General features: G+C 39.6%; 1 protein-coding gene across 1 annotated transcript in view; it reads right to left on the bottom strand.

Annotated features, from left to right (window-relative positions):
- Positions 1 to 26047, bottom strand: part of TRDN (triadin) — a 233511-nt gene that overhangs the window by 104831 nt on the left and 102633 nt on the right. The window contains exons 15-16 of the mRNA XM_041119404.1: positions 16433 to 16495; positions 15537 to 15599 (exon numbers count right to left, since the gene is read on the bottom strand). Coding sequence (XP_040975338.1) covers positions 15537 to 15599; positions 16433 to 16495 — 126 coding nt within the window. The remainder of the gene's footprint in view (positions 1 to 15536; positions 15600 to 16432; positions 16496 to 26047) is intronic.

The following is a 26047-nucleotide window of genomic DNA, read 5'->3' as shown; positions in this document are numbered from 1 at the left end:
AGCATAGCTCTACCAGTTGATTCAAAGAAGAAAGTTTCTAATAAGACATACACAAATCTTGCGTCATTGCTTGACTCTTACCATTTATTTTGACTTGGGTATTCAATTCATTTTGTAATTAAAAGGAGGAGAAGAAAAAGAGGGCAGAAAAATTAACAGAAACTTCAAGAATCAGAAAGAAATGTGTTGAAAATTGAAATGATATTTCCAGTGTCTTGAAGTCAAGATTGTGCTAGTTCTCCAGAAAAAAAGGCTTCTGGCTGTTATTACTGACCAAAGCACAATGGCGAGCATGCTTTGGGAACTTGGTTCTGGCTTTGCAAATGCAATACAACAGCAGAGCTTTCAAGACAATACACCTTACAAGTACGACAGCTAATGTTCCCTTTGCTGCCCTGAGCAAGAGTTCACAAGAGGGGAAACAAAAATGGTAACAGGTGGCACCTGATAGCTGAGAACTTCCATCATGTGAATGAAAAACATAATTAAAGTCGCCTAGAGACCAATCTCAGTACAGTCTGCTCCCAAGCTAGCAGATGTACCAGAATTTAAAAACAATTTATTAAGTACCAAGATTTGCCGTTAACGCGATTTACAGTGGTAAAAGAGCATGACACCCCAGATAGCTGAGCATTATGAAAAACGTACTGCTATTGAACATATAGTGATTAAACAAGGATTTTCAAACCTCCTATTGAAATATACTGTGGTCTAGCATTTCTTTTTTCATTTACTTGGAGTTCTTAAAACTTATTTCCACAATATAGTATTGATTTCAACTAATATTCCAACATTCTGAGAAGTGTTCAATTCTGAACTACCTTTAAGAATTTGTTACTCAGTTGATTTTTAATTTATACTATTTTTGACAATGTTACAGTAATTGTGTGGCATTAATGAAGTAATTGCCATCTTACCACATTTCACAGCTTTTGGCAGCATTTTTTATTTTGATTTCAGGCACTTCTGAAGCAGCAGATGCCCACATATAGGGGCATTTTATCAGAGTGCCTACACTTTCTATTACAATGTCTCCATTTTACAATTAAGATTTTAAAGATTTCATATTACAGGGAATTAAAACAATATCGTTTCTTCTTTTCAGTGGGCTTAAAATCTAGGAAGGCTCTATCAAAACTGCTCATACTAATGTAAGATTCATTTTTTAACGTACTTTCCGAAAACCCTAAAATTTGATATTGGCATAAAAGAGCTGTTCAGAAATACCACTATTTCTCCCACATGGAAAATTGTGTGTTTGGACCAACATTTGATTTTGTTCCTCATCTTAATCACTGAGCATGATATTGCCATATGCTCTGTGACAATTACTGACAAAAACTCCTCTTGCCTTTCCAAAATACCATTTCTTGGTGAGCACAAGAAAAGCATCTCACTGCACTGGCGAGGCTGAAGATGTGCCCAAGTAAAAACAATGTATTGCGCTGCTGCTGTTTCAGAGCTGTTCCCTGACCCATTTGGTGACAGCAACAAACTCCCCGACCAGAGTTTAACTAGCTTCCTTTGAGAATAACTTGGGAATAACAGGGAAATTTATTGACAGAGGCCAGCAAGCCTTGAATCCCAGATTGCAGGTTTTGCATTTAAATCTCTCCAGGCTGTAGGACACAAAGTGAGGGGAAACTGCAGATGACATTACTATCACTGGGTGAAATGGGAGGAAGTGGAGGTTCTGGAAGGTAAAATCAAGTTTCCTCAAGCAACATGAGACGGGACTATAAGAAACAATTCTCAAAAGGTACTGATAACCAATGTGGGATATAAATCGGGTTTGAAGAATTTAGGACTAAGAAAAGCTAGCTAACTAACTAACATTCTTCTGTTGTTGATTACAATAGAAAATTGTGCTCTAAAATACTACTCTAAATACTCTAAAATGTTACTCTCAAATTTTGACAGATTGTTTTCCATTGCAGCAGGAAAAATATTCAAGCCCTTGCTTCCACTCTCTGTGAAGGGTGCCCTCTCTCTTCACCATCGTTTCTATTTCCTCCCCACTCACAGTAGCAGGCTTTTTGATAATTTCTTAATTTCTTTGGTGTCTCCAAGTCCCTTCTGATCACCAGCCCCTGCGCGTGTTGCTTCCTCACCGCACTGTCTCCTCGCACCACTATGTCCATCACCATTTACGAAGGAGCTCTATATTCTCCACTGAGTGCTTGCAAACCCCGAGCAGCACGGCACCAGAGGCAAGTAGTAGCCTAAAGCCCACAGAGCTTTCCAGAAAGTTGTAAGGCAACATGCATGGCTGAAATACTAAATGTTGCCTCAAACAGATTTCTCAAGATCATTAAAAAAGTTCACTGAATAGAGTAAAAAATAAAGCAAGTAGAGAGGGATGTGAGCAAACAAGTGATTCAGCTACACTTGTAGTAAGAAACAGCCTGCACTTTGGGAATGGGCAATTTCAACTGTACCCGTGATTCATGGTTCCCTAATTAGTGATTTCTCCTTTCTGCTTTGTAATTGCTGAAATGCCTTCAGTCTCCCCCACTGCAGAGCAGGTGGAAACATGTTCCATTGCCTTCTGCATTCATCAGGAGTGGTTTAAAAAAGCAAAACTCTGGAGCACGACGTGAGATCACAGTCATCCACACACAGGAAGCTGTAAGTGCAGTTAATTACACAAGCTGCAGTCATTTAGGGAAAAGGTAATGTAATTGGTAATATGTAAAAGGTAATAACATTAATTCCTAAAATTTAAGAATCATATCTTGTCCTGGAATAAACTGTCATTTGAATTAATGTAAATATTATAACAGATGAAAAATTTCTTCAGCTTTTTTTACCTTTTCTTGAAACAGCATGGAGGATATACTCTCTACATTTTTCTTAAGAAAGCTCACACCATTACTTTTTCAATGATTCACAAGAGGATTTTTTTTTACAGTCAGAATAGGCTTTGTTAATTGTATGTATGCTATGCGTCCTTGCGATACCTCTTTTATACTTCTCAAAACATTTCAATTTCTTTCTTTCTGTTGGATAGACAGACATACAGATGGCATCTATAGACATTATCACTAGAAGATATTTTTTATACTTCTGAACACAGATGCAGTCAGCATTCTCAGTCCATGAAAAGGGACATCTTGAATAATGTAATGTCCATCCGTTCATCTTTATAGGTGATACACTACTCTAATTACACTCTTGTAAGTGAAGCAAAATCTATCAGAAAGAAACATCATGCAGAACCTACTGCAATCAAGCTAAAAATCAATGCACTTATAGCCACAGCTATGTATGGCTCTTCCGCCTAAGAACATCTGCCCATTCTATTATCCTAATCATTCAATAATACTTCATCAGATTTAGTCTCTCAGAGTTGGGTATAGCAAAGCCACAAATCTGGCTCTGCTTCTTGAAAAACAGATCAAGAGAACAAGCGTGGCCATTGGGAACATTTACTGAAGAGTTGAACAACTGTAAAATAAGAGTGAAGTGTAAAAGATGCCCTGTTACAAGTTAGGAATACCTCTGGTCTATGAACCTTTCTACGGGAAAGGCATCCAAGAGACTGAAGTATACTTTCAAATAAGTGACATGAAAGTCTTTATCAAATATGTGTTCATTAAAACTTAGTAAAAGCTTCTAAAATATCATTTCAAGGTCAAGGGAAAATTTACTTTTTCTTTTTAAGTGTAAAGCAAAAGAAAAGAAAGAAAATCAGCCTGATCTCAAACTATGAAGATTCCTACTGACTTTATTTAGCTGTGGGTCAAGCCTTCAACTTATCCATTGAACGACAGCAGAAAATAGATAGCACTGCGTAGGTATGTCATTGCAACCTGGCTGATGTGTCTGTGCATGGATGTTTCACACAGAATAATTATCTTAAATATCGGGCCTGCTGACTCAGATGCATGTCTTATTTTGAGGGCACAGAACTGTTTTCCTTCATAAAAAAGATTAACTTTGTGTTGTTTGAGGCACAGGCATATCCTAATCCTGTTATTTCTGGTTGTGACTGGAAAAATAAATATTACATTAATCCCCAGACCAACATAAACAGGGTTGATGCAATGAATTAGATTCTTTAATTAAAGCTATGCCACCCAGCTGCTGGCACAGCACAGGTACTTCATTCTACATGTCTGAAAGTCCAAAGGCAAACTGATTATTTGGTTACCTATGTGGACTTTAGATTGAATATGTATCACCTTCAGGCTTGATTATTTCTAGTATCACATTTCCCCCAAAAGTTCTTTCCATGACTGGCAGTGCAGCGTCAGAAGAGATTGCCTGCCAGACACTAAACTCACTCCTATGCTTTGCTCAAGGAAGATTCTCTTGCTAACTCATCAAAAAGTGAGTTTGTAGCACAAGCCCAAGCCTCGTCCCTTTTCTCTGTATTTATTAAAGGGTTGACATTTCTAATTCTTTGCCAACCAGATCTTACCATCATCATTCAGCATTTGCCTTTCTCACACCACTCCCTGCTTTGTGCAGTCAAAGATGGAAAAGAACAAACACAAAGGAACAGGTCTGGGCTGAGCAATGCTCAGCATTGCCTTGAAAGTGCTCAACTCACAATAGTTAGCAAAGGGGCCGCTGAAAGGTGCTTGAAGCTTATTCATCTGCTGCTGCCATTTCACGGACAGAGCAGGCACCTCAGACAGGGAATATTCACCTTCTCTACTAGAGTTTGCTTTGCACAACACCTGGAGGTGGGCGAGGATGGGAAGGGAGACAGAGTTTCCTCCAAAGCCGATTCATACCAAATGACAGAGGAGGTCAGTCTTCCACCTCCGAGCTGCCACATCAATCACAACGGAGAGTCAGTTTTGCATTGAGCCGGTTGTTACGGAGAGGTAAGGGAGAGACGAGGGGAAGGCAGGAAAAACTTGTTTCTAACTCTTTACCTCTTTGCATTTCACCTCATTTCTAGCTCTTGAACACTGAACCCTAACCATGTCCTGGAAGGGCGTAAGTGTTTGGCTTGATCTTGGTATAAATGACGTTACCATTCCCAGCCGAAGAACTCTTTCAACAGGCTGTAAGGGACTATGTTTTCAGAAACACCACAGTGACCTTGCAGCCTCTGTACTTTATTCAAAAGTGGTAGAGGTGTTTAGGAGCTCAGTTCTCACAGAAAATCAATGGGAGTTATGTGCCTGGCCTACTTTGACAGGCTTATAAATCCCACCAGGTGCCATGCTACATCTTTAGGCACTTAAATATCTTTGAAATCATGTTGTCAATCACTGCTGATGATGGAGCATAGACTTCAAAGTCCACTGAGTGCTTTGAAACTTTCAGTGTAGGACATATTTGAGCTGCCTTTTGTCTTGTTTTGGGAGCAGACTGCCTTAACAGCCAGTCACATGGAGACCATGGGAATTACTTTTCTGCTGTGTTTGCATCTCTACTCTGGTGGATTTTTTGCCTTCTCCCTCACTGTGACCCTGTTTTCGTTCTTCTGTTTTTATCTGTTTGGGGAGATACATTTTGATTTTTACTGAACAGTCATATCGGTCTCTTGATTTCTGGAAATATCAATTAGAAAAGCAGGCTTTCCTATTTTCCATGGAAGATTGAATACTTAGAGGATGACTACCAGTCATGTGTTCAGCTTATAAAGGCTTATAAAAGTAATGCAGAAAGGAATTTCCATTTTTCCAATCAACCTGCAAGACGGTTGTCTCCAGCTGCATTCCTGCACTGAATCTCCACTGCATTCTCTTTTAACTTATCATGTGCATCTCTGAGGATATACCTCCATAATGTTCAAGGCTAGAACACGCCATCGGGTTATCTAGTCTGACACTTTGTTGTCAGAGACTCCTATATTTCAATGAGGCACCTTTTCACCTGATGTGTATCTTCCATTAGGTAAACAATCATCTTCTGCAGACCTCAGGGAAAGCAATATCCACCCTATGCTGTGGTAGTTTATCACTCTTAGTGTTAAGAACATGTACCTCATTTTCAGTCTGGATTCAGTTAGCTTCAGCTCCTGGTCATTCATTCTTGTTAAACTCTTCCTACCAGATTAAAGGGAGCTATAGCAGCCAGAATCTTTTTTTTTTCTGTGAAGGTACTTAGTATCCACAATAACAAAGTCACCTCTTTCTGAAGAGCTGAATAGAATATTTTATTCCTCTCTGTGAAGAATATCCTTAATTTGTAAATAACTTGAGTGACTTTTTTCTGTTCTTTCTCCAATTTGGACACCGTATCGACATGCAAGTTCCAGTCTCACCAGTGCCTTGTAGACAGGTGATGTGTGGCCATGGTCTGTGTCCCCTGTTGCAAGGTTTATAATTTCACAGCTGTATGAGAAAATATCAACCTCAACTTGCCATTCACCTTGTCACTTTTAAAGCTACTTTCCAGATGTAAATGTAAGTGGCAATATAACACATGAGGCAGTTGGGAATTGGGCCCTGAGGTTAGAAAGACTATATTTGGGTGTCACAAGAGAATATAACTCTGAGTAATGGGATAAAATTAAGCAAAGGAAAATTTAGGCAGACTGGAATGAAAATACTTCTTAACTGTGAGATCTATTAGGTTGTAGAATAATCTTCTGTGGGAATTGATGGAGGTCTACTTACTTCAGACATTTAAAACTAAACTGGGTAAAGCACTTGAAGATATTCTGTAAGGAATTATCCTGCATTGCCAGAGGGAAGGATTAGATGACCTAGTAGGTCATTTCCATCTCCACTTTCTGTGATTTTGTTGTACAAAGCCCCACAAACAGGAAATTGTTATCAAAGTCAAGAGATGCCACTAAACCCTGTCTGTGTCAGAGAAAGAGGAGTAAATAACATCACCTGCTGGTAACTGTGTAGGAACCCTAATCCAGCATTTCTGTGAGTTAGTAAATACAACCAGTGCTGAGAGCTGGGTGCGTAGCTTATGGCTCAAAGCAGAAGCCTCCACTAATGCAAAAATGTCAGGAAACAGCAGGTGAGCTATGAATAGGATCCAGGAAAGGAGGAGTAGGAAAGAAAAAAGTCAGGATGGGCCTGACATGCATAATAGTGTCATGAGCAAGTTATTAGTCAGGAATGAATCAGCCTGTAGTACAGGAGATGAAACCTGAAGCTCCAGTCAGCCAGCTGGGAAAACTAGATGTTTTTTATAGGCTTTGGTGTACAGGCATTGATTCATATAATGATATTACCAATTGAAATAATAGTTAAGATGAGACTGGAGCCAGGGTCTTTGCTGAAGGTTGTACAAACACACAGCAAGCCAAGTCATGGCCCCTGCAGAAATGTACAAGTGGATGAACAGCCTAGCAAAGAAAGCTGTCAAAAGAATATTGATAAGTAATACCCTAGAGAAGGATCACACAGTTCTAAGGTCCATAACTTGATCTTTCTTTTTTTTGTGTGTGTGCTTTAACGTGATTTGTTCCTAAATTTACTCTCAACTCATAACACACTGTGCTCCCTTAATTATTGCTCTTATACATTCATTTGTCTGCATGAGGAATCACTAGGCAACTCATTGCTTATTATTTCTGTTACTTAATTTTTACATTTGTCTCTCCTCCTAATCTTTCTAAACCTAGCTGCAAATAAACATGAATTATAGGTTCCTGTACTGGGTCTGGCTGGGATGGAATTAATCTTCTTTATAGCAGCCTATATGGTGTTATGTTTTGGATTTGTGGCTCAAACATTGTTAACATGCCAGTATTTTGGCTATTGCTGAACAGTGCTTGCATATCATCAAGGCTTTCCCTTTTTTGCGCTCTGCCTGCCCCCACCAAACTTGGAAGAGCTTGGAAGGGACACAGCTGGGACAGCTGACCCAAATTCACCAAAGGGATATTCCGTACCATATAATGACATGCACAGCAATAAAAACTGAGGTTAAAGAAGAACAGGGGGAAGGGTGGCTGTTGCTCAGGCTGGCTGGGCATTGTCCTGCTTGTGGGAGGTGGTGAGAGACTGCCATTGCAGCACTTGTTTTTTCCCTCTTTCTTTCACTTGTTAAGCTGTCTTTGTCTTGACCCATGAGTTTTTTCACTTTTGCTTTTCCTATTCTCTCCCCCGTCCCGTTGGTGTGTGGGGATTGAGTGAGTAGCTGTGTGGGTGTTTAGCTGCTGGCCTGGGTCAACCCACTACAGTGTATTTTTTTCATTAAAAAAAAAAAAATAAGCAAAGAAACAGTCAGACAGGGTTCTACCCCTCAAAACTCCTACCTTCTACATGTTGTAGCAGCCACTCTGAAAACAGGCCTGGCCAATCCAAAATGCACAGTAACACATATACGTGCACCCCAGTGCCTCACCACTGCCATTTTTTACCTTTTCTTCATATTTTGTCTAATAAGCCACAAGAAAATTCGTGATCTGACATTGGGGTGCTTCTGAAAGCACCCATCACCCTCCCATCTGCTGACACCTATCGTGTGACATCTATCACATTAGGGAACACGAGACACACAGCAGTGCCCAAGCTGGGCTGCTGAAAGCTGTCAGCACTTCAGTTATTTCCTAGCTGGAAATACACTCCTGGGAGTGGGCAAGGCAGAGTGAGGAGGTTCAAACCCTGCTCTTGAGAGACAACAGAGATGTCTTCCTACAAATGTGTGCAAGCACTACCCATTTGCTCATCAGAAAAAATCTGGGATCAGCATTTGGATCCCAGATGAAGCGTTCAATCCATTGCAGATGGATCAACCCAAAGCATTTCAGGCAGTGTGGTGCGCATCTACTCCTCTAGATCAGTGGATGTGCCAAGCATGGGTTTTTTTCTAAGTATCAACTTATGCCTTAAAGTATATTTTAATTCATTTTTACTTTTTTTGCAGTGCTGAAAGTACTGTCATTCCAAAATCTTTCTTCTGAGAATGGTGTCACATTTGGATGGCATTCTAACACCTTTCTAGCCGTGAAAGAATTAGGATAATGAGCATAGGGAAATACGTAATAGGTTCATCATTTCATCAGCAAACTCTTTAAATAGCCACATTTGAAAGCAAACAACAAAAAACCCAGGCACATAGAATGACAGAGAAAGATAATTGGCCACCAGGTGTCAGTAGTTGTTCTCTTATTATGATGGAGGGATTAATATCAAGACTGCAAGGGTAACGGTTGAGCCAAGGAAGTCACAAAATTAAATGGATTTTTTGTTGTTGTTCAGACCAGGAATTTAAAAATGATCAGAAGAATTTGTCTTCCTGTCTGTATAGAGCACAATAACAAAGAACACACTGTGGGTGTATAAAATGGTCTTTTCCCTCCATTTCCTATTAAATCATCGCTTCTTTTGCAAATTACAAAGACTGGCCTTTAAAGCAAAGAAAATACAGTTGATGCAAATGCATCTGCAGTCAACCCATGCAAAAAATCACTGGGACCTGGTAGGTCTTGTTTGGTCTTGCCTGATCATCTCCACTCTGCTCTGCCTACCTTGTACTAGAACATCCCTCCTCCAAAACGTGATTAAACATAGACTTTCCCCCCACCTACATGATCTCACTGGATGACACAGTAGCAAGAATAACCTGGTTAACCTGGTTCTGTGGCAGTCATAAGGTAATGTTTTCAATTTTTACATCTGAGATTAACTTTTAGTTTATTTTTTCATGACTGCAGAGCAAGTTCACTTAATTGTTACAGTGGCGTCATTAAAATGTACCCCAGTATTTGTAACTTTAAGTCCTCAGAGACTTTTCCTATTCAGAAAGCAAAAAGATTTACCTTGGTAGCTAAAGAGACATCACCACTCCCCTCCTCTGCTAACACTGGCTGCTGTGAAACATATGACATGGTATCATGCAGCACAGATATATCTTTATCATAGTCATATCTTCATCAATGATCTGGACGAGGGGATCGAGTGTGCCCTCAGTAAGTTTGCAGACAACACCAAGGTGGGTGGGAGTGTTGATCTGCTGGAGAGCAGGAAGGCTCTAGAGCGGGATCTGGGCAGGCTGGATCGATGGGCCGAGGCCGATTGTACGAGGTTCATTCAACACGGCCGAGTGCCGGGTCCTGCCTTGGGTCACAACAACCCCGTGCAGCGCTACAGGCCTGGGGGAGAGGGGCTGGAAAGCTGCCCGGCAGAGAAAGACCTGGGGGTGCTGGTCGACAGCCGGCTGAACGTGAGCCAAGGCGGCCACCGGCATCCCGGCTTGTGTCAGAAATGGTGTGGCCGGCAGGAGCAGGGCAGCGATCGTCCCCCTGTACTGGGCACTGGCGAGGCCGCACCTCGAGTCCTGTGTTCGGTTTTGGGCCCCTCACGACAAGAAAGACCTTGAGGTGCTGGAGCGTGTCCAGAGAAGGGCGACGAAGCTGGTGAGGGGCCTGGAGCACAAGTCTTGTGAGGAGCGGCTGAGGGAGCTGGGGCTGTTTAGTCCGGAGAAAAGGAGGCTGAGGGGAGACCTGATCGCTCTCTACAACTACCTGAGAGGAGGTTGTAGTGAGGTGGGTGCTGGTCTCTTCTGTCAGGTGGCCGGAGATAGGACGAGAGGAAATGGCCGCAAGTTGTGGCAAGGGAGGTTTAGGTTGGGTATTAGGAAAAATTTCTTTACTGAGAGGGTTGTCAGACATTGGAATAGGCTGCCCAAGGAAGTGGTTGAGTCACCATCCCTGGAGGTATTCAGAAAGCGCATAAACAAGATACTCCAGAACATGGTTTAGTGGGCATGGATGATGGTTGGACTCCATGATCTTGAAGGTCTTTTCCAACCTAAATGGTTCTATGATTCTATGATTCTATGGTTTAGTGGTGGACTTGGCAGTATTGGTTTATGGTTGGACTCAATGATCTTAAATGTCTTTTCCAACCTAAATGATTCTATGATTGATGCATCCACAACAGGGGATGTGCAACCACTGCAACCTAGCTCCCTGATTTAGATAGGGGCTGCAATGGTCCTTCATAAGGGCTTGGATGCTCTGTTGGGAGCATGCATGTACCAACACAATACAATACAAGTCAGATCGTGCTCCCTGATCTGGGGTGAGTGGATCTGCACACCAAGACCTTGACTTGTTTTATCACTGCTAAGCAGAACTGCTCAGGGACGTACCTGGGTTTGACACCCTTAAAACATTTGTGACTGGGGGTCAGAGGGTAGGGATTTTTGAACACTTGTCCACCTGATCAGGCCTTATGGTTTTAAGCAAAAACATTTTCTTCCTAAACATCATTTGCATTGGTTGGTGTCCCTGTTTTTTCATTAGGGAAGTGATCAAAGTTTCTAAAAGTTTGGGATCTTTAATCCAGCTAGCATTGGTTTGACATTCAGAAGTGTCATGGTTTAACCCCAGCCAGCAACTAAGCACCAACGCAGCTGCTCACTCACTCCCCCCCACCCAGTGGGATGGGGGAGAAAATCGGGAAAAGAAGTAAAACTCGTGGGTTGAGATAAGAATGGTTTAATAGAACAGAAAAGAAGAAACTAATAATGATTATGATAACACTAATAAAATGACAACAGTAATAATAAAAGGATTGGAATGTACAAATGATGCGCAGTGCAATTGCTCACCACCCACCTATCGACAATCAGTCCCCGAGCAGCGATCCCCTGCCCCCACTCCCCCCAGTTTATATACGAGATGTGATGTCACATGGTATGGAATACCCCGTTGGCCACTTTGGGTCAGCTGCCCTGGCTGTGTCCCGTGCCAACTCCTTATGCCCCTCCAGCTTCCTCGCTGGCTGGGCATGAGAAGCTGAAAAATCCCTGAGTTTAGTCTAAACACTACTTAGCAACAACTGAAAACATCAGTGTGTTATCAACATTCTTCTCATACTGAACACAAAACATAGCACCGTACCAGCTACTAGGAAGACAATTAACTCTATCCCAGCTGAAACCAGGACAAGAAGATATATTTCATAAGCCCCGTGGACAGCTGGCCTGGGTCACAGGTCTATACCCAAATTTCCCTGTGTGGAAAGAGGAGGAAAAGGCACTGACTGTCCTTCTAAAGTGGTTCTAAGATTTACTATCAAAAAATGCTGCACAAGACCTAGGTATTTTTATTACCATTATTATTTGAAATTATTCAGCAATAACAGGAAGGCAAGATCATCAATGACAGCTAAACAGAGCTTTAGTTAGGAAATGGTGTGATGATCCAGGCTGACATTTTCATTGCTTTATAAGCTCATTTATTACCTATGTTATTTGTTGTGAGAACCAAAACAAAGTGGGAAAGGAGTTTGCAGCAATCAAACTTAAAGGCAAAGGCTGCCTTTGAACATCATGAAGTTTTAGGAAAGCTGATACAAGAAGGAGCAGAGAAGCTCCAGACTGTTGAGACTCTGAGAAAGGGACCATCAGGAAACACTCTGCAAGCAAACTATGAGTACCTGAAAACACCAACCTCTGCATATTCATTTTCCTGTAGGGCTGGACACCAAAGTTTTAACTGGGAGGGTCCCCTTCCTCAGTCAGGTTGCAGGCTGGACCCTTCCACGCCATCGCGTCCCAACCACTGGGAGCTTTGGGAGAGCCTGGCAAAGGTTTGTCTCTGCCGAGGCTCAGCAAGCCCCTTCACGGGGATTTGGAGATGCAGCCCCTTCTTTCTCCAGAGTAGCGCTGGATAGATTTTTGTAAAATGTTTTGAAGTGTGACTGTGCCAGACCCTTGTGTCTGACAATTATGTTTGTTTAAGCAAGACCTCTGAGTTTGTAACAATGGAATTATCTATTTTTCAGGACAATTAACACAATGTTTTTGTATGAGCTGAAGGTCAGAGGATTAATGTGGTTTTATCTACAATGCATTTTTAAAAGCTAATTAAGAATCATTCAGTTCACTCTGTACTAAAGACTAAGAACATTGCACATTAGATGACTCTTGCTCCTCCGCAGCAGCAGAAAGAGAGAGAGAGGAATGGAGGAAGAGAGGAATGGAGAACGAGAGCGCCAGCATGCAAATAAACAAATACATCACAGGGATGTAGTTAATGGAGAGCAATAAAAAACTCCATTCTGGTAATGCCAGAGATAAAATTGTCTCCTGGACAAAAGGGCTAATCTAAAATATTAATCAGCAAGAATATTCAGTATTTGCAATCACAAGCATTCCTTGTTAGAGGAAGAGAGATGGAGGGGAAGAGGGGGAAGCGCCGCTCTCAGAGCATTATTTTAGAGATGTTTTTATCACTTAACGCTTACGGAGCATCTCCTCGGCTCGCTCCCTCTTGCACCTGGCCGCCTGTACGCACCACCGCGGGGAAAGCCTGGTCGACGGGCCTCCTGGCAGGGGTGAATCTCCCGGGAGGAGGTAGGCGAGGATGAGGAGCAGAGGAGGGAGCGGGGCGCCTGCTGGCACGGGGACGTGGGGGGGGACGGCGAGGAGGGAGCACGGACCACGCACGCCTCGGCCGCAGGGGTTGCGAGGGGTGGGGGAAGCAAAACGCGACACAAAATCGGGGGGCATCCAGCGAGGATTTGGACACCAGAGCGAGGAGTTTATTTTTAATGCGGTGGCCTCTGCCTAGCCTTTTAATGGGAAAGGGTAAGAAAATTGGAAGCTGTTCCCACACTCTTGCTGCTGGATGCTTATCTACGCTGCTGATTCAAGCACTCTGAGGTTCGTTTGCCGTGTCTGCCCAAAGCATGTAAATACTATCAGACGTTGAGGTGCCTCATTCCAAAACTGGGCTATGCCCTACTATTCTGTTGATCAAATGTGGCAATTATTTCAGGCTTAAAACCTTTTAGGGATAACAATAGGTGCTGCCAGTCAAAGCTAGAAAGTACACATGCATTCAAAGAGCAAGCTGAATGAGGAATAACAGCAACATGTGTAGCTAGAATATATTATGGATTACCATCCTCTCGCACAAAGGCTAGTAAACTGTTCAAAATGCAACAACCTACGGAGCTAATAAAAGGGACAGAAATGTGTGGATGTCTCGGTTTGTCTCATTTGTGTCTTTCTGGCATTGGTAGGATGACTCACTGGATTTAGCAACAGCTTGTGAAGATGAACATATTAATAACTTTATGCTGCAGCTCTGCCATAAAATGTAATCTTTTACAATTCTGTATTCTCAAGTGAAATACAAGCTTAGAACCAGAATAAAATTAGAAAAGATATTTGAATTGTCAGCTTATTTTCTTTTTAAATCTGTGTTTATACATTTAAATATGCAACTTAACTTGGAAAAGAGTATTCCCTTTCATCCCCATCCCTTCCCCAGTGTGCCACTCCCTACTATAAAAGACTGAAGCCTATTTAAATACGGGGCTACCGGGATAGTACTCCAAGGTATTCTGTGTCATTCTGTGTATTTTTATGTTGTACGGGGCTACCGGGATAGTACTCCAAGGTATTCTGTGTCATTCTGTGTATTTTTATATTGTACCAAACATAAATTAACATTTTTCTTCCCATCCATAAACACTTGAATAGGAAAGCTTACGTAGACCACGTACGACTCAATGGCAAAAAGCCAGTTGCTTATTGAAATTTGCATATATAATCTACAATGTTAGTAAACAATGGGATATATATCCTTTTGGCTTTTGATAAAATTCAACAGATTTGAATAATTGCATAACAGAGTACAAGGCTTGCCTTGAGGACATAGAAACTATAGCCCTGAATCTTTCAATCCTATTTTAAACCTTTCTCCATGGTTTTAGGCATTACTCTAGTCTACAGAAAGGTTCATGCGAGTACTTGATGGCTCGTAGAAGGATATATAGAAACTGTCTGACAAAGCAGCAAGTAGAATCAGTGTTTCTAGATATTAAGATGATGGCCAAACCACTAGACTTGACCATTTTGCTTCTCCTTGATTTTAATGAGACTTGATTTTAATGATACTGTGTCACTTACTGGAGATATGTTTGTATTTGTGCATGAAACATACTTGCAAATTTACTGAAATAATGGGAAAGAAAAGTTACAACACTTTTAGTGTAGACAAGACCCAAATGTTAATTTCTAATCTTACTGAAAAATTTATCTTTTTATGCTAAATAGCATGAAGCACAAACAATGAGGTTCAGGACTCTCACTAACTTTATTTTTAACTTTTGAAAAAATTATTTTCTGGATGTAGAGAAAGCCTCAGAAAGATAACTATTTTCTACCACATTAACTGTTTTGATATGCCGATGTTTCTGTTTATTACTTAAAATGAGCTGAATTTCTGAAATAATTCATGCAAAAATCTATGCACTCCATTCAGTCTTTCCATGCCACGCACCCTTTGAAACTACTTATCCTCTGGACTGATTTAGTGTATAAGAGAAAGCAGTGTTTCTAAAGTTTTTGTAAAAATACCAAGCTCACAGAATTGAAAATTACATGTATTATATATACACATACGTATATGCATATATATAATATGCGCAAAGTACTCTCTCTCTATAATATAATGGAAACACATTACACATATATATATATAAAAATATACTGTGATATATATTATATATATATATATCTCCAGCTTGGATTTCTAAGTGATAATGAATTACATACAACTCTATCTCAAATGCTTAAAATCTGAAAGTGCTTACACTAAATAGTCAGATATCTACTGCAGAGAAACACAGACTTCAATTTCTTACCTGCTTTTTTAATTTCAGGGACAGCTGTCTTCTCATGAGCTTTCTCTTTTTTTCCTTCTTTTTCTAAGATTTAATTAAAGAGAGTAATTTGATATGCTAGAACTCTGAATCATACACTCAAATATGCAGTCAGCCAAGTCCTGGTGGGCACATGCTGAAAAAAAATGTGACTTATTTGGGAGTTTAGTTCAGATTATTCCCTTATAGCACTTGCACCCAACTAGCCACAGAGCAATCAGCTGCAAATGAAAATTAATCAGTATGCATCAACTATGGATGATTTGAACCCTTAATAATTCATCAAAGGCTAGGCGAAAATCATCAGTGCATGAATGTGGTACCTTTTAGCTTAAGCTCCAGTAGCAATGAGATCATTAAAAAATAATGAATGACATAAATATTTTCCCATGAAAGCAAGACCTTAGTGGATTTTAGATGCTTCCTGGGAATGAATCATCCAAAATGTTATTTAGATGGATATCAAGGCTTTGCAGTTTGGTCACTGCAAGTTTGGGTTGTGATTCTATAATATAAATAAAGAAATCTACCCCACATTCAGAAAGTGGTGTACCATGAACAGAGTGATATCTCCCATGAGTTTTGTGTACGGAAGTATCACTGTGTCCTGATACGTAGAGGGAGTCCATCAAATTGTTTAACAAGCCCATAGATGGCCACCAAACAGGACTTTCTGTTTGTCAGAAAGAGTTTAGAAAATATCAGACACTGAACAGATACTGAAGAAGGGTAACATGCAAAATAGTGACTAAGCAACTAAGAGAAGGACAATACAGAGCCAGAAGCATTGGATTAACCTACTAAAAACCAATGGGATTTGAGCCAGGAGTGGGAGTAAAAGCTGCATGAGGCCAATAAGAAACATTCCCAAACCATACCTTTCTTCTTGGTTTCAGTCGTAGCCTTTTTTATATCAGTCTTTTTCTTTTCCTCTTTTCTCTCTAAAAATGGAAATAAAAAGTTCACTGACTACTTTTACATAGCTAGCTAGCTAGCTAGATATATACACACACACACGTATGTATAATTATTTGGGATGGGAATCCTTGACTAACTGCAGTAGGTTCTAGATTTGATAAGCTGGTCACTTTTTTAGGAGTTTACTATCAGCAGCTCTGAAATACAGCTTAATACTCAGAATGTGGCACTGAGGATAGAACTGGAACCAGTAGGTACACCAGATAATTACTTAAGGAAGTACTAATTCAAAAAATTATGCCCATTAACCTGGTGTAAGTAAGAGTTTATTGTGGTGATTCAGTAGCCATGCACCTGTTCTGCTTCTTATATAAAATCTGACTGAATGGCAGCAAAACTTGCAAGTGGTACTTGGGAATAAGTGCAGAACGCCATGAAAAGCCTGCATATATAATGTATCTTTATAACACTTTTTATGAATTGAACCTTTGAAATGGTCATTACAGGACTTCAGTCATTCACGGATAATTGCAGTTAAAGCATCATCAACAAAAGAATATGACTTTTTCTTTTAAAAGTGTCTGCCTCTATTTTGTCAATTAATTAGACAACAGTAGAAATAAGGATAATGTTTTTGCTTCTTTTACAAAAAGCTACAACAATTTAAGTACTTATTCCATGGATGTTATTAATTAGAAAATTAAGAGTTCAGTAGAGGAAGTGAAGAAGCTATAATTCTTATTTTTCCTTTGGGAAATGAATCCCCATTTTGATGGGGAAGAATACCAGAGTACAAGAACAGCTAATCTAAATGTTTTTTTTAACTGCTCATCCAGAAAAAGCCAAATTTGTTACCTTCAGTTTGTGCTGCATGGCTTTGGGTGTTGATGTAGTTAGTGGAACTAGTTTTCTTTTTGTGATGTTTTACTGTTATGAATGTGGATAAGAAACCAAGTTTTATTACCATACAAAACTGCACGAACACTGGACCATAAGCCTTTAAGCAAGTCTTGTCTTTACTTGAAAAATATTTAAGGTATAGGAATATTTTCTAAAGCCAGCAGATCCAGGAAGCAAATATGTTATTATCCCTCGCATAAATTAACATGAAGATAAAGGAAAAATGAAGAAACTTACTTTTCACTTCTCTAGCTACCACAATAGACTTTTCTTCTGCATGAAAAAATATATACAAACAGGGAACGAAAAAAATTAATTGAAATACAGAGTGTGCTTCCTAAACCAAAACAAAATATGTGTATGTGTGATAGAAAAATTGCTATTTTCATAGAGTACATGAATTCCACAGTCTGTCCATGGTAGTTTCATAAATAAAATTATTTTTGCCTATCATGGAGGCAATGTATTTACCAATATTCAGGGTCTCCCCAAACCATACTTCTGCTGATTTTCTGACAACAGTGTTTAATGTTAAACATCATTTTGATGTGTTCCAGTTCTTTCTTGTTTTAAACAGATTTGTTCAATGCATTTCTCTTGTTATTGTCTTGACCAAATGAAGCAGAAAATCCTTGCATGTGGTTTACAGAATGTTCCTCTCAGTGTTTTGTGCACTTAGTGCTCCCTGCTGAAACCCTGAGCGTACCGGACTTCAAGCTACAAATTCCTTTGTGTCGTAAGTGTGTTTTATGATGCTCAGGTTTCTTAAGCACATATAGAGTGTCAGAGTAGCACTCATCCTCCACAAGCTTGTTTGGAGCTTCATTTTCTTGTAATTTTAATATTCTTGTTATTGTCTCTCTCTCGGGTTCCCAGGAGTCTCTCTCTCTTTTTGACATGCTGTTCCAGACTCATGTTAGGGGCCGTGGCTGCCTCCTCAAAACAGAAGACTCTTCAGCCTCAGATTACACACAAGCTGCTCCACAGCTCCACTTCCCTGTGCCACCTATGACTTGTCAGTGTTTCATTTCCACGTGCAACGTACAACTCTTCTAATCTCTAAAATGTGGTTTAATTGTTTGCGCACTCTGCGTGATTTAACCGAAACCGTTAAACATATCAGTAACTGTCAGAAAAAAGCTTCCTTCTGACTGTCTTCCTTCCACTAGCCTTGACTCCCGGTAACTAGAGACTGAAGTGCTCCTGGTACTTCTGTAGTTTCCATTTTTTTCTGAGTGCCTTGGTTCTGGTGGAGCCGTTAACAGCTCTGCTCTTCCAGTTAGTTAGAGTCTTTTTTTTTTTTTTTTTTTTTGCTTCCTTATACTTCTGGTGCTAGGTGATGCACAGGAATAGTTTGTAAGCCCAAGGTCCTTACAACCAGCAAGATTCTCTTCAATCAGACACCATTTCTGCCTTTGAATTTGTAGCGTGTTGTGTGCTTCTGGGGCCCAGCTAAACCACATGAAATCTGCTCCAAGTTTCATAGCAAGGTTCAGAGCCCTATGTGTCTTGAGACCCATGAACTGAGACCTGGAGTTTTGAGAAGTGGAGCTTTGTATGGAGGATGTACAGGAAGTAGGAGGAATTTTTACTGCAAATAACCTAAAGCACAAGGAGGCTACATCCCTGGCTGCAGAGATTTTATTGCTAAGTCATTCTACCAACTAATTCCACTGACATAATTTTCTCCCATCAAGCTCTCAAGTTGCAATATTCAGAGTGTCCGGGCAGCCTAGAGACGTCTACATTTGTTATGAATTTTCTAAAGGATGATTACATCGAGGTATTAAAGGACTGTGGACCCTATTTGCCATTACTGCTGCCCAATGCAAGATATGCAGTCTTGGTCAAGTCTGTAGCCCCACTGCTGTCCCTTACAACTACTACTGACAAAAGTTGATGTAAATGAGAATGATGGACTTGGATATTATGGAAAGAGCTATTTCTGATTTAGGGAAGCAATCCCATTTCTTGAATAAATTTATTTCCTCTCGATTTGAGTAGCTCACATTTAGATTGTTGCATATTAAGTATATATTTAACACCAGCAAAACCTGTCATTTCTGAAGCAGTAAATGCAGTGGGTTTTCTCCAGATATGTACACACCTAAATTAAGAGGCAGAGCAAATAATTAAATAGGAACTTATGCCGGTCTTTTGCACTGTAAAATATGAACCCTGTCTGTTAATTGAAAGTGCTCATTTTTTCAGCTAGGAACAGTAGCAGGACTACAAAAGTCCATGGATCAGCTGCATAAAGAAGGATCATAATATGCATGAACAGTAGGTTACACAAGGAAACACAAAGTGGTTTTGATGGTTCAGGGCCGACTAAAATATGGAATTCAAGTGCAATTGACTATTGAAAAATTTATTGTTATTGTTACTGTTTCTTGATAATGTAATTAATGTTATTTTAACAGCAGGAGCACTAGTCTCGACCCACATTTTATGTACAGGGTGTAAGAGATACGTGTGCAAAAAGACCTGACTTTCAAAAGCCTGCAATGCCTTTACACGAATGAAACAGGGATATATGCAGATGGCAGAGTACGAGATGACAGAGTCAGTCAGCAAGACAAGCAATGGACTTTGCATTTAGTCAAGTTTTTTCTGTAGGCTTTATGACGAAGTGGAGCTTTATGTAGTACAAGGAGGAATCCAGTGACCATGAGAAGTGTGAATTAAAGCAGTGATGTGCTACTGAATAGGAAATTCAGGCAAAATTTTTTTCCTGGGACAGAAAAAAAGCAGCAGCACAGAAGAGCTTTCTTGGGAAGTGACTGGAGCAGAGAGAACAGCCCTAAAGCAAAGAAACAACTGGGATGGAATTATTTATTTCTGAATAAGGGGTGAGGGACCAAGGGCACCAGTGGCAATCCAAGTAAGATTCAACAGAGACCAAGAAAGAGGTGTTTCAATCTGAATTGCCTTTTCTGGCTTTGACAATGTCTTTGTGTTATTCTCCTGGGTCGTCAACTAATTGTTGGACAACAGGGGGAGGGGAGATAACAGAAACATGCTAACAATGCAGCACTTGAAAACAGGCCTGGTAAGACCAGCGTGCTACTGGGCCAGCGCTGAGTGGAATCTAAATTTAGGGATACACGTGAATTACTGGGCATAGGGTTTTGGGCTTGCCAGCCGGGAACTGGAAGAGGATGGTGCTCTAAGAGTTTCTTCTCTGTATTGCTCTAGATGCTCCATGTGCTTATGGAAACACTGGAAGGAATTGTCAGCTCATCCCATCCCCTCTGAGAAACTGAGGTAAGGACGGCAGCAAAATACAGCCACCGGCACCTTCTTGTGGAGAGGCATGCGTATAACAGACACTAACTAGTGGGACTGAATGCCAGAAGTTTGGGGATGTTTTGGTTCAGATAAGCCTTCTAAAGTTCAGATACTTATACGAAGCTTATCTGCATTTATCTAAACCCCTGTTGTCAGGGAATCTCAGGAGAAAAGCTCTTGTGATAGACTTTGGATATTGCCTGGCTTTGTGAAATACTACGACAGCTTTTCTTGCCTACTGATTCTGGTCCTGGCAGAAATGAGGAGCAGCAGAGATACGTGTATACTCACTTACATACAAAACAGAACAAAACAAACATTAATTTAGCTTTTCCTGAGAAACTATAATTCAGACTGAACTTAATAACTTCATTCCAGGTAAAACTTCATTCCATTTTCCTGCAAGCATCTCTGTACACCTTAAGCTGTCATTGGCATAATTTTAAAAGATCATTCCAAAAAACCCCAAGTTGTATTTTTAAAATTGTATCTCCTTATTAATTTTGGAGAGATTATGTTTTTTCTTCCTTTGTTTTAATTGGTGACCAAAATCCTTTCCCTGCTGAACTCAGTGAAAGTTTTGCTGTTGATTTCAGCAGGACCTGGATATCTTTTTCAAATATTAAAATAACTCATTGCCTTTCAGGTTTTGGTGACATTTGTTTCCACTTTGCATGATGCTTAGGGTGGAGACTGACCATGACTAACCAGTTGCACTTTTGATTCTAAACAATTTCATACACAGTCACACAATAAGGCCCCTTTAGGGTTACAAACATTTTGGAGGAGTTAAAAAAAATGCGAGGAAATATTTCTGCTTAGTTTAGGATATCATGGAAACTCATACTTTTAAAATTAAATCTAAATTTCAAGTAAAAATTGGCCTCTGAAAAAAATCCCTTTCTGGGGTAAGAGTCCCCTTGTTGGTCCAGTTATTTTCTCTATGAGAAATCATTCTGTCTTGTCTCAGCCAAACTACTGAAAAGTCAAGATAGATCAAAGAAACCTAAATAATATTAACCTAAATTTCTTAGAATTGCTTCTTTTCACACACAAACACATATGTGCACGTGCACACACACACACACTCACGTGCTTTCTCTAACTTACAGGTGAGTGCTTAGGCCAAAATCCAGTGCATTTTTTGCAAAGCTCTGTTTAAACCGCACCATTTCATTTCAGCAGAGTAATGCAACGCAATTTGTTCTCCTATTGAGCAAGTGAAGGACTAATGGAACACACAGGTCATTGGAGATATAGTACACTCTGACGCCTAGGCAATCTCTCCAGCCTGATTTTGCTTTTTGAAACTGCTTCACTGTTTTCAGATCCCAATCTGAAACACTATTTGGCAGTTTTGAAGATTGCTTATGGAGATATTTTTGAGGTCTGCAGAAAGTATGTAATAGCAATATCATGCCTGAAATACCTAGTGCTTTCATGTGACCCACATAAGTGTTCCTTATTTCTTCCTGTAGTGATTATAGACTCCTTTTTCATGGCTCTGTTGAATTAAGCACCAAAACTGTTTGTTAATAGCATGGGGCCATATGTTGCCCTCACTAAACAACACAGTGGGGAGCAAAGAGTACAAATACCAGTGTAATGAAGCCAGAGTATGTGTGCCAAGGGAAAAAAGAGAGGACATGCCGACTTCCATGACAAGACCAGAAATAGAAAATCCATTGGACAAAGGTCAATGGCAAATATGATGCAAATATGATTATGAGGAAGAACTGAATTCCCACGGGAGCACTGGCTTCTTATGGTAAGACCTTCCCTAGCAAGAGCCAAACCAACACAGCTAAGGCAGCAGGGTTAGCCTACTCCCTCCGTGTGACCGACATTCCTTCTAGGCAACACGAATCAACAGCAGGACCAATTGTGTTACCAGTGCTGGGAAGGGTTTTGATGAGTTTTTTTATGGGACATGCTTTTGAGCAAGAATGTCTGAGGGTTAGGAAAACAGGATGACCAGGCTACGCAGGACCTCTTCTGCAAGGGTTTCCCTTTTCTTTCCAAAGAAACACGGAATTTCTGCCTTTGAAAGCCCAGAGAATCTTAATCTAAGTAAGTATTTTCCATTTGCAGGTGCAACATATGCAAAAGATTATTGCTTTTCTGTAACAGTTAAAAAACACTTTAAAAAGTTAAAATAATCTTCAGAGTTATTGATTTTATTTTATTGGGTAGATGCATAATCTAATATTGTAAATTGGATTATTATGAATAATAATATTAATGAGAAAACAGTAAAATGTCTAATCAAAATATACATATCTTTGTACATAATTTTTCTACATTCCAGTAAGCTTTTTTCCCAATGTCTGTTTAATTTTTTCTGTCTTATTCTAGAATAAAAGTAGTACAGAAAAGCCTCATGTCATTAAGTAAAATGTCAAGGGCTTTCTGAAACAGTGAAGATTTAGGCTTTTTTCATTATAGCTAAATCATTAGAGTTTACTGCTTAAATCTCTAATCCAAATCATTAAATAACTCACTTTGAAACCTTGCGCATATTATTTCAAAGGTTTTACTGTCTTCAGTACAGACTCATGAAGAGGTAGAGCCCATATTTCACAAAAACCCCTTGGTTTTATGCTGTTTATATAGTACCCTGCTAAAGCTACCCAAACTGTTTCTTCTAATAAACTAGATTAAAACCTAGTCCATTGTATTATGATATTTCTGACAGAAACATTTTCTTATTTCTTTTTATTCTCACTTCAATTAAAATTAATCAGAAAATGGATTTTCATCCTCAAATCATGTCGGTATTATTAAAAATGTTCTAAATTTGGAGAAAAAGTCAAAATTCTGCATTTTTGAAAGGTTTCTGTTGTATCTTAAATCACTGTCTTTCACTAGAAGGATTTTTTTTTATGGGTAATTGATTTTACAGTACAAAAGAAAGAAGTTTTTTATAGAACAATCTGTGTACAGAAAAGAAGGCCATTGACAGACTGTACAGAGGCAGATTGGTTTGTACAAGATTCATACACTTCTATACATCAAGGGAGCTTTGTCAAAATTTGTATTGGCTTTAGTAATTTAGATACTCTTGGTTATATCGCCTAATGTTATATTCATGAACTGAGGTGTAGACTAGAAATTCTTCTTAAGCTAGTCAGATAGTGTACATTCTATACAGCAACAAAGATAGATGCAGATTTCTATTTCAATGCCAATTTAGCCTCCGAAGGAATTTTGGAGGAAGTTAAACATATTTCGCAGCAACTCCCTTTACTGCATTCTGCAAAATCTGTAGTGAGAGGATTCAGTGATCTAGAGGAAATAATTGTTTTTCCTCAGACATCCTCCGAAGACATTACAGAGATTTTAAATTTTTGTTTTTGACTTCATTTAATATCACAAATACCAACAAGATGGCAAAGAACAGCCAGTATACCTCAGTCAAAGACGAGGGATATTTCAGAGCCCATCACAATCCATTAGCAGATCAGAATGGTTATGTTGACGGCTCTTCTGTGATAAATGCTCTCCCACTCAAAGATACAAGCACAGATTTCTAGGACAATATAACCTGGAAAATCATACTCAGATACAATGCTGTTCAGAGTTTTTTTGTGGTACAGTGCTCTTCAAAGTGGTCCAAAGCATACTGTCTGTTTGAGATCATATTAAGATGCCTTCCACTGAGAGAAAGATTTTGATACAGGCTTCTCACAAAGGTGCTGTGATCTCATGAGAAAGCAAAGACATACTATTCTGGAACAATTAATAGGAAGCCTTACTAATAACTAACTAAGCCTCTGAGCTTAGTTTCAACATTTCTTGTCCATCTTCCTGAGAGATTACCCTGCCATGTCAGAAGCGTAACATGGGAGGACTATCAGAAAGGAGTGTTCTCAGGTGACTGGGGAAATGGAGGAAGTGAAAAGCTATGTGAGCTGAGCAAAAACAGTCAAGACCCGAGAAAGACATTCACAGAGAATCAATGTACACTGCAGAGCAGTTTTAGGGTGTCGGTGGGTAACAAAATACAAGAAAGCTAGAGTTAAAAGAGGTGGAGAAGAGTACAGTCAAGGGAGAAGCGTACTGAAGTCAGATAGCCATGGAGGACAGATCTGTTCAAATTACAGCCAGCACTAGCGTCCTCCTTAAATGGCAGCATCAGTGTTAGCCAAGCTGAGAGCACTGCTTCCAAGTCCTTGTGAAACCTCCAGAAAAAAGATAAGATAAAGAATTTAAAATAAGTTAATTTACTACATGGTTTGCCAAACAAGGCTTCCAAGCTTGGAACACAAGTTATGTATCAGTGTCTCTCCCTTCACAAATTCCCTTTCCCTCTTTCTCTTGTTTATTGTTAGAGGACCTTTTCTTTTGTTTTGTTTTCTTTTGTTTTGTTTTGTTATTCTCTTCTCTTGGTGACCTGAAACTTCAAACTCTTCATTGAACTTTGAGTGTAAGATCTCAAGACAGCAGTTCTTTTTGCAAAGAGCCAAACCACCATGAAATAGGAGAGCAATGATCTGTTCTTTTCCCTTCTGACCAGATGAGTACAAAGCATTTTGCTTTCCAACCAGGAGATATCTGAAAAGTTCAATTCACATGCACACATTTCAATGCAATTTATGACATACTACTAGAATAGAGTGTACAAATTTGGATTGTCCTGCATAATCACCCCTTTTCCAAAAGATTTACTGTGGAGGTGAAGGAAGAGAAAATGGCCATGACAAGGAGAGAAAGGTTGAGATTTAATACATAATAACAATATTCTCTTCTTCTAAGATCTCACAAATTCAGCAGAGCATAGTTTCTACTGGGCATTGGCTACTATCCAGGAAAAGCTTTCTATTTGAAAGTATCACATAATCTAAAAATGTTAGAGACATCTGGCATGTATACTGCCACTATTTTCACCTTATGAGAAATCAGGAATGGTCCAGGTTTACCTAAGAAGGCAGTGGCAAAAGAGGGCAATAGTGAAAACATCTCAAACTAGAAAAAGGGTAAAATCTTTTCAGTCTTTACTAGCTGCATGGTTTTGTATAGAGTGTCTGAATATCACTGAGTTGGAAAGCCTAGGGTCTAAATAGATTGGTTTCATAAGTTTTCTGTGTGATAACGGTTCTGTTACTTCCTATTGTTTTACCTTTTTTTCAGAGCTGGCTGCTTCTGTCAAAGGCTGGGCCAGTCCTTCTGTGTTATATGAAGTACATTTCTCAATTAACAAATGCTTGTACTTGTTCCCTATTCTGAGAACTTATTATACTATCTTCAGCTATTTATGAATAGAAGAATCATTTGTTTCAATCTGTCTCTTCACCTGAGCAGTGATATTTAGTGAAGTACCAGTCATAAAGGTATGTAAGCATTAAGAAGTCACAGACAGATATCTCTTCAACTATTTCACAGAT

The sequence above is a fragment of the Aquila chrysaetos genome, chromosome 2 (assembly GCF_900496995.4).
Source record: "Aquila chrysaetos chrysaetos chromosome 2, bAquChr1.4, whole genome shotgun sequence".
Taxonomy (NCBI): Eukaryota; Metazoa; Chordata; class Aves; order Accipitriformes; family Accipitridae; genus Aquila; species Aquila chrysaetos.
This window is presented reverse-complemented; position numbering and strand designations above follow the sequence as displayed.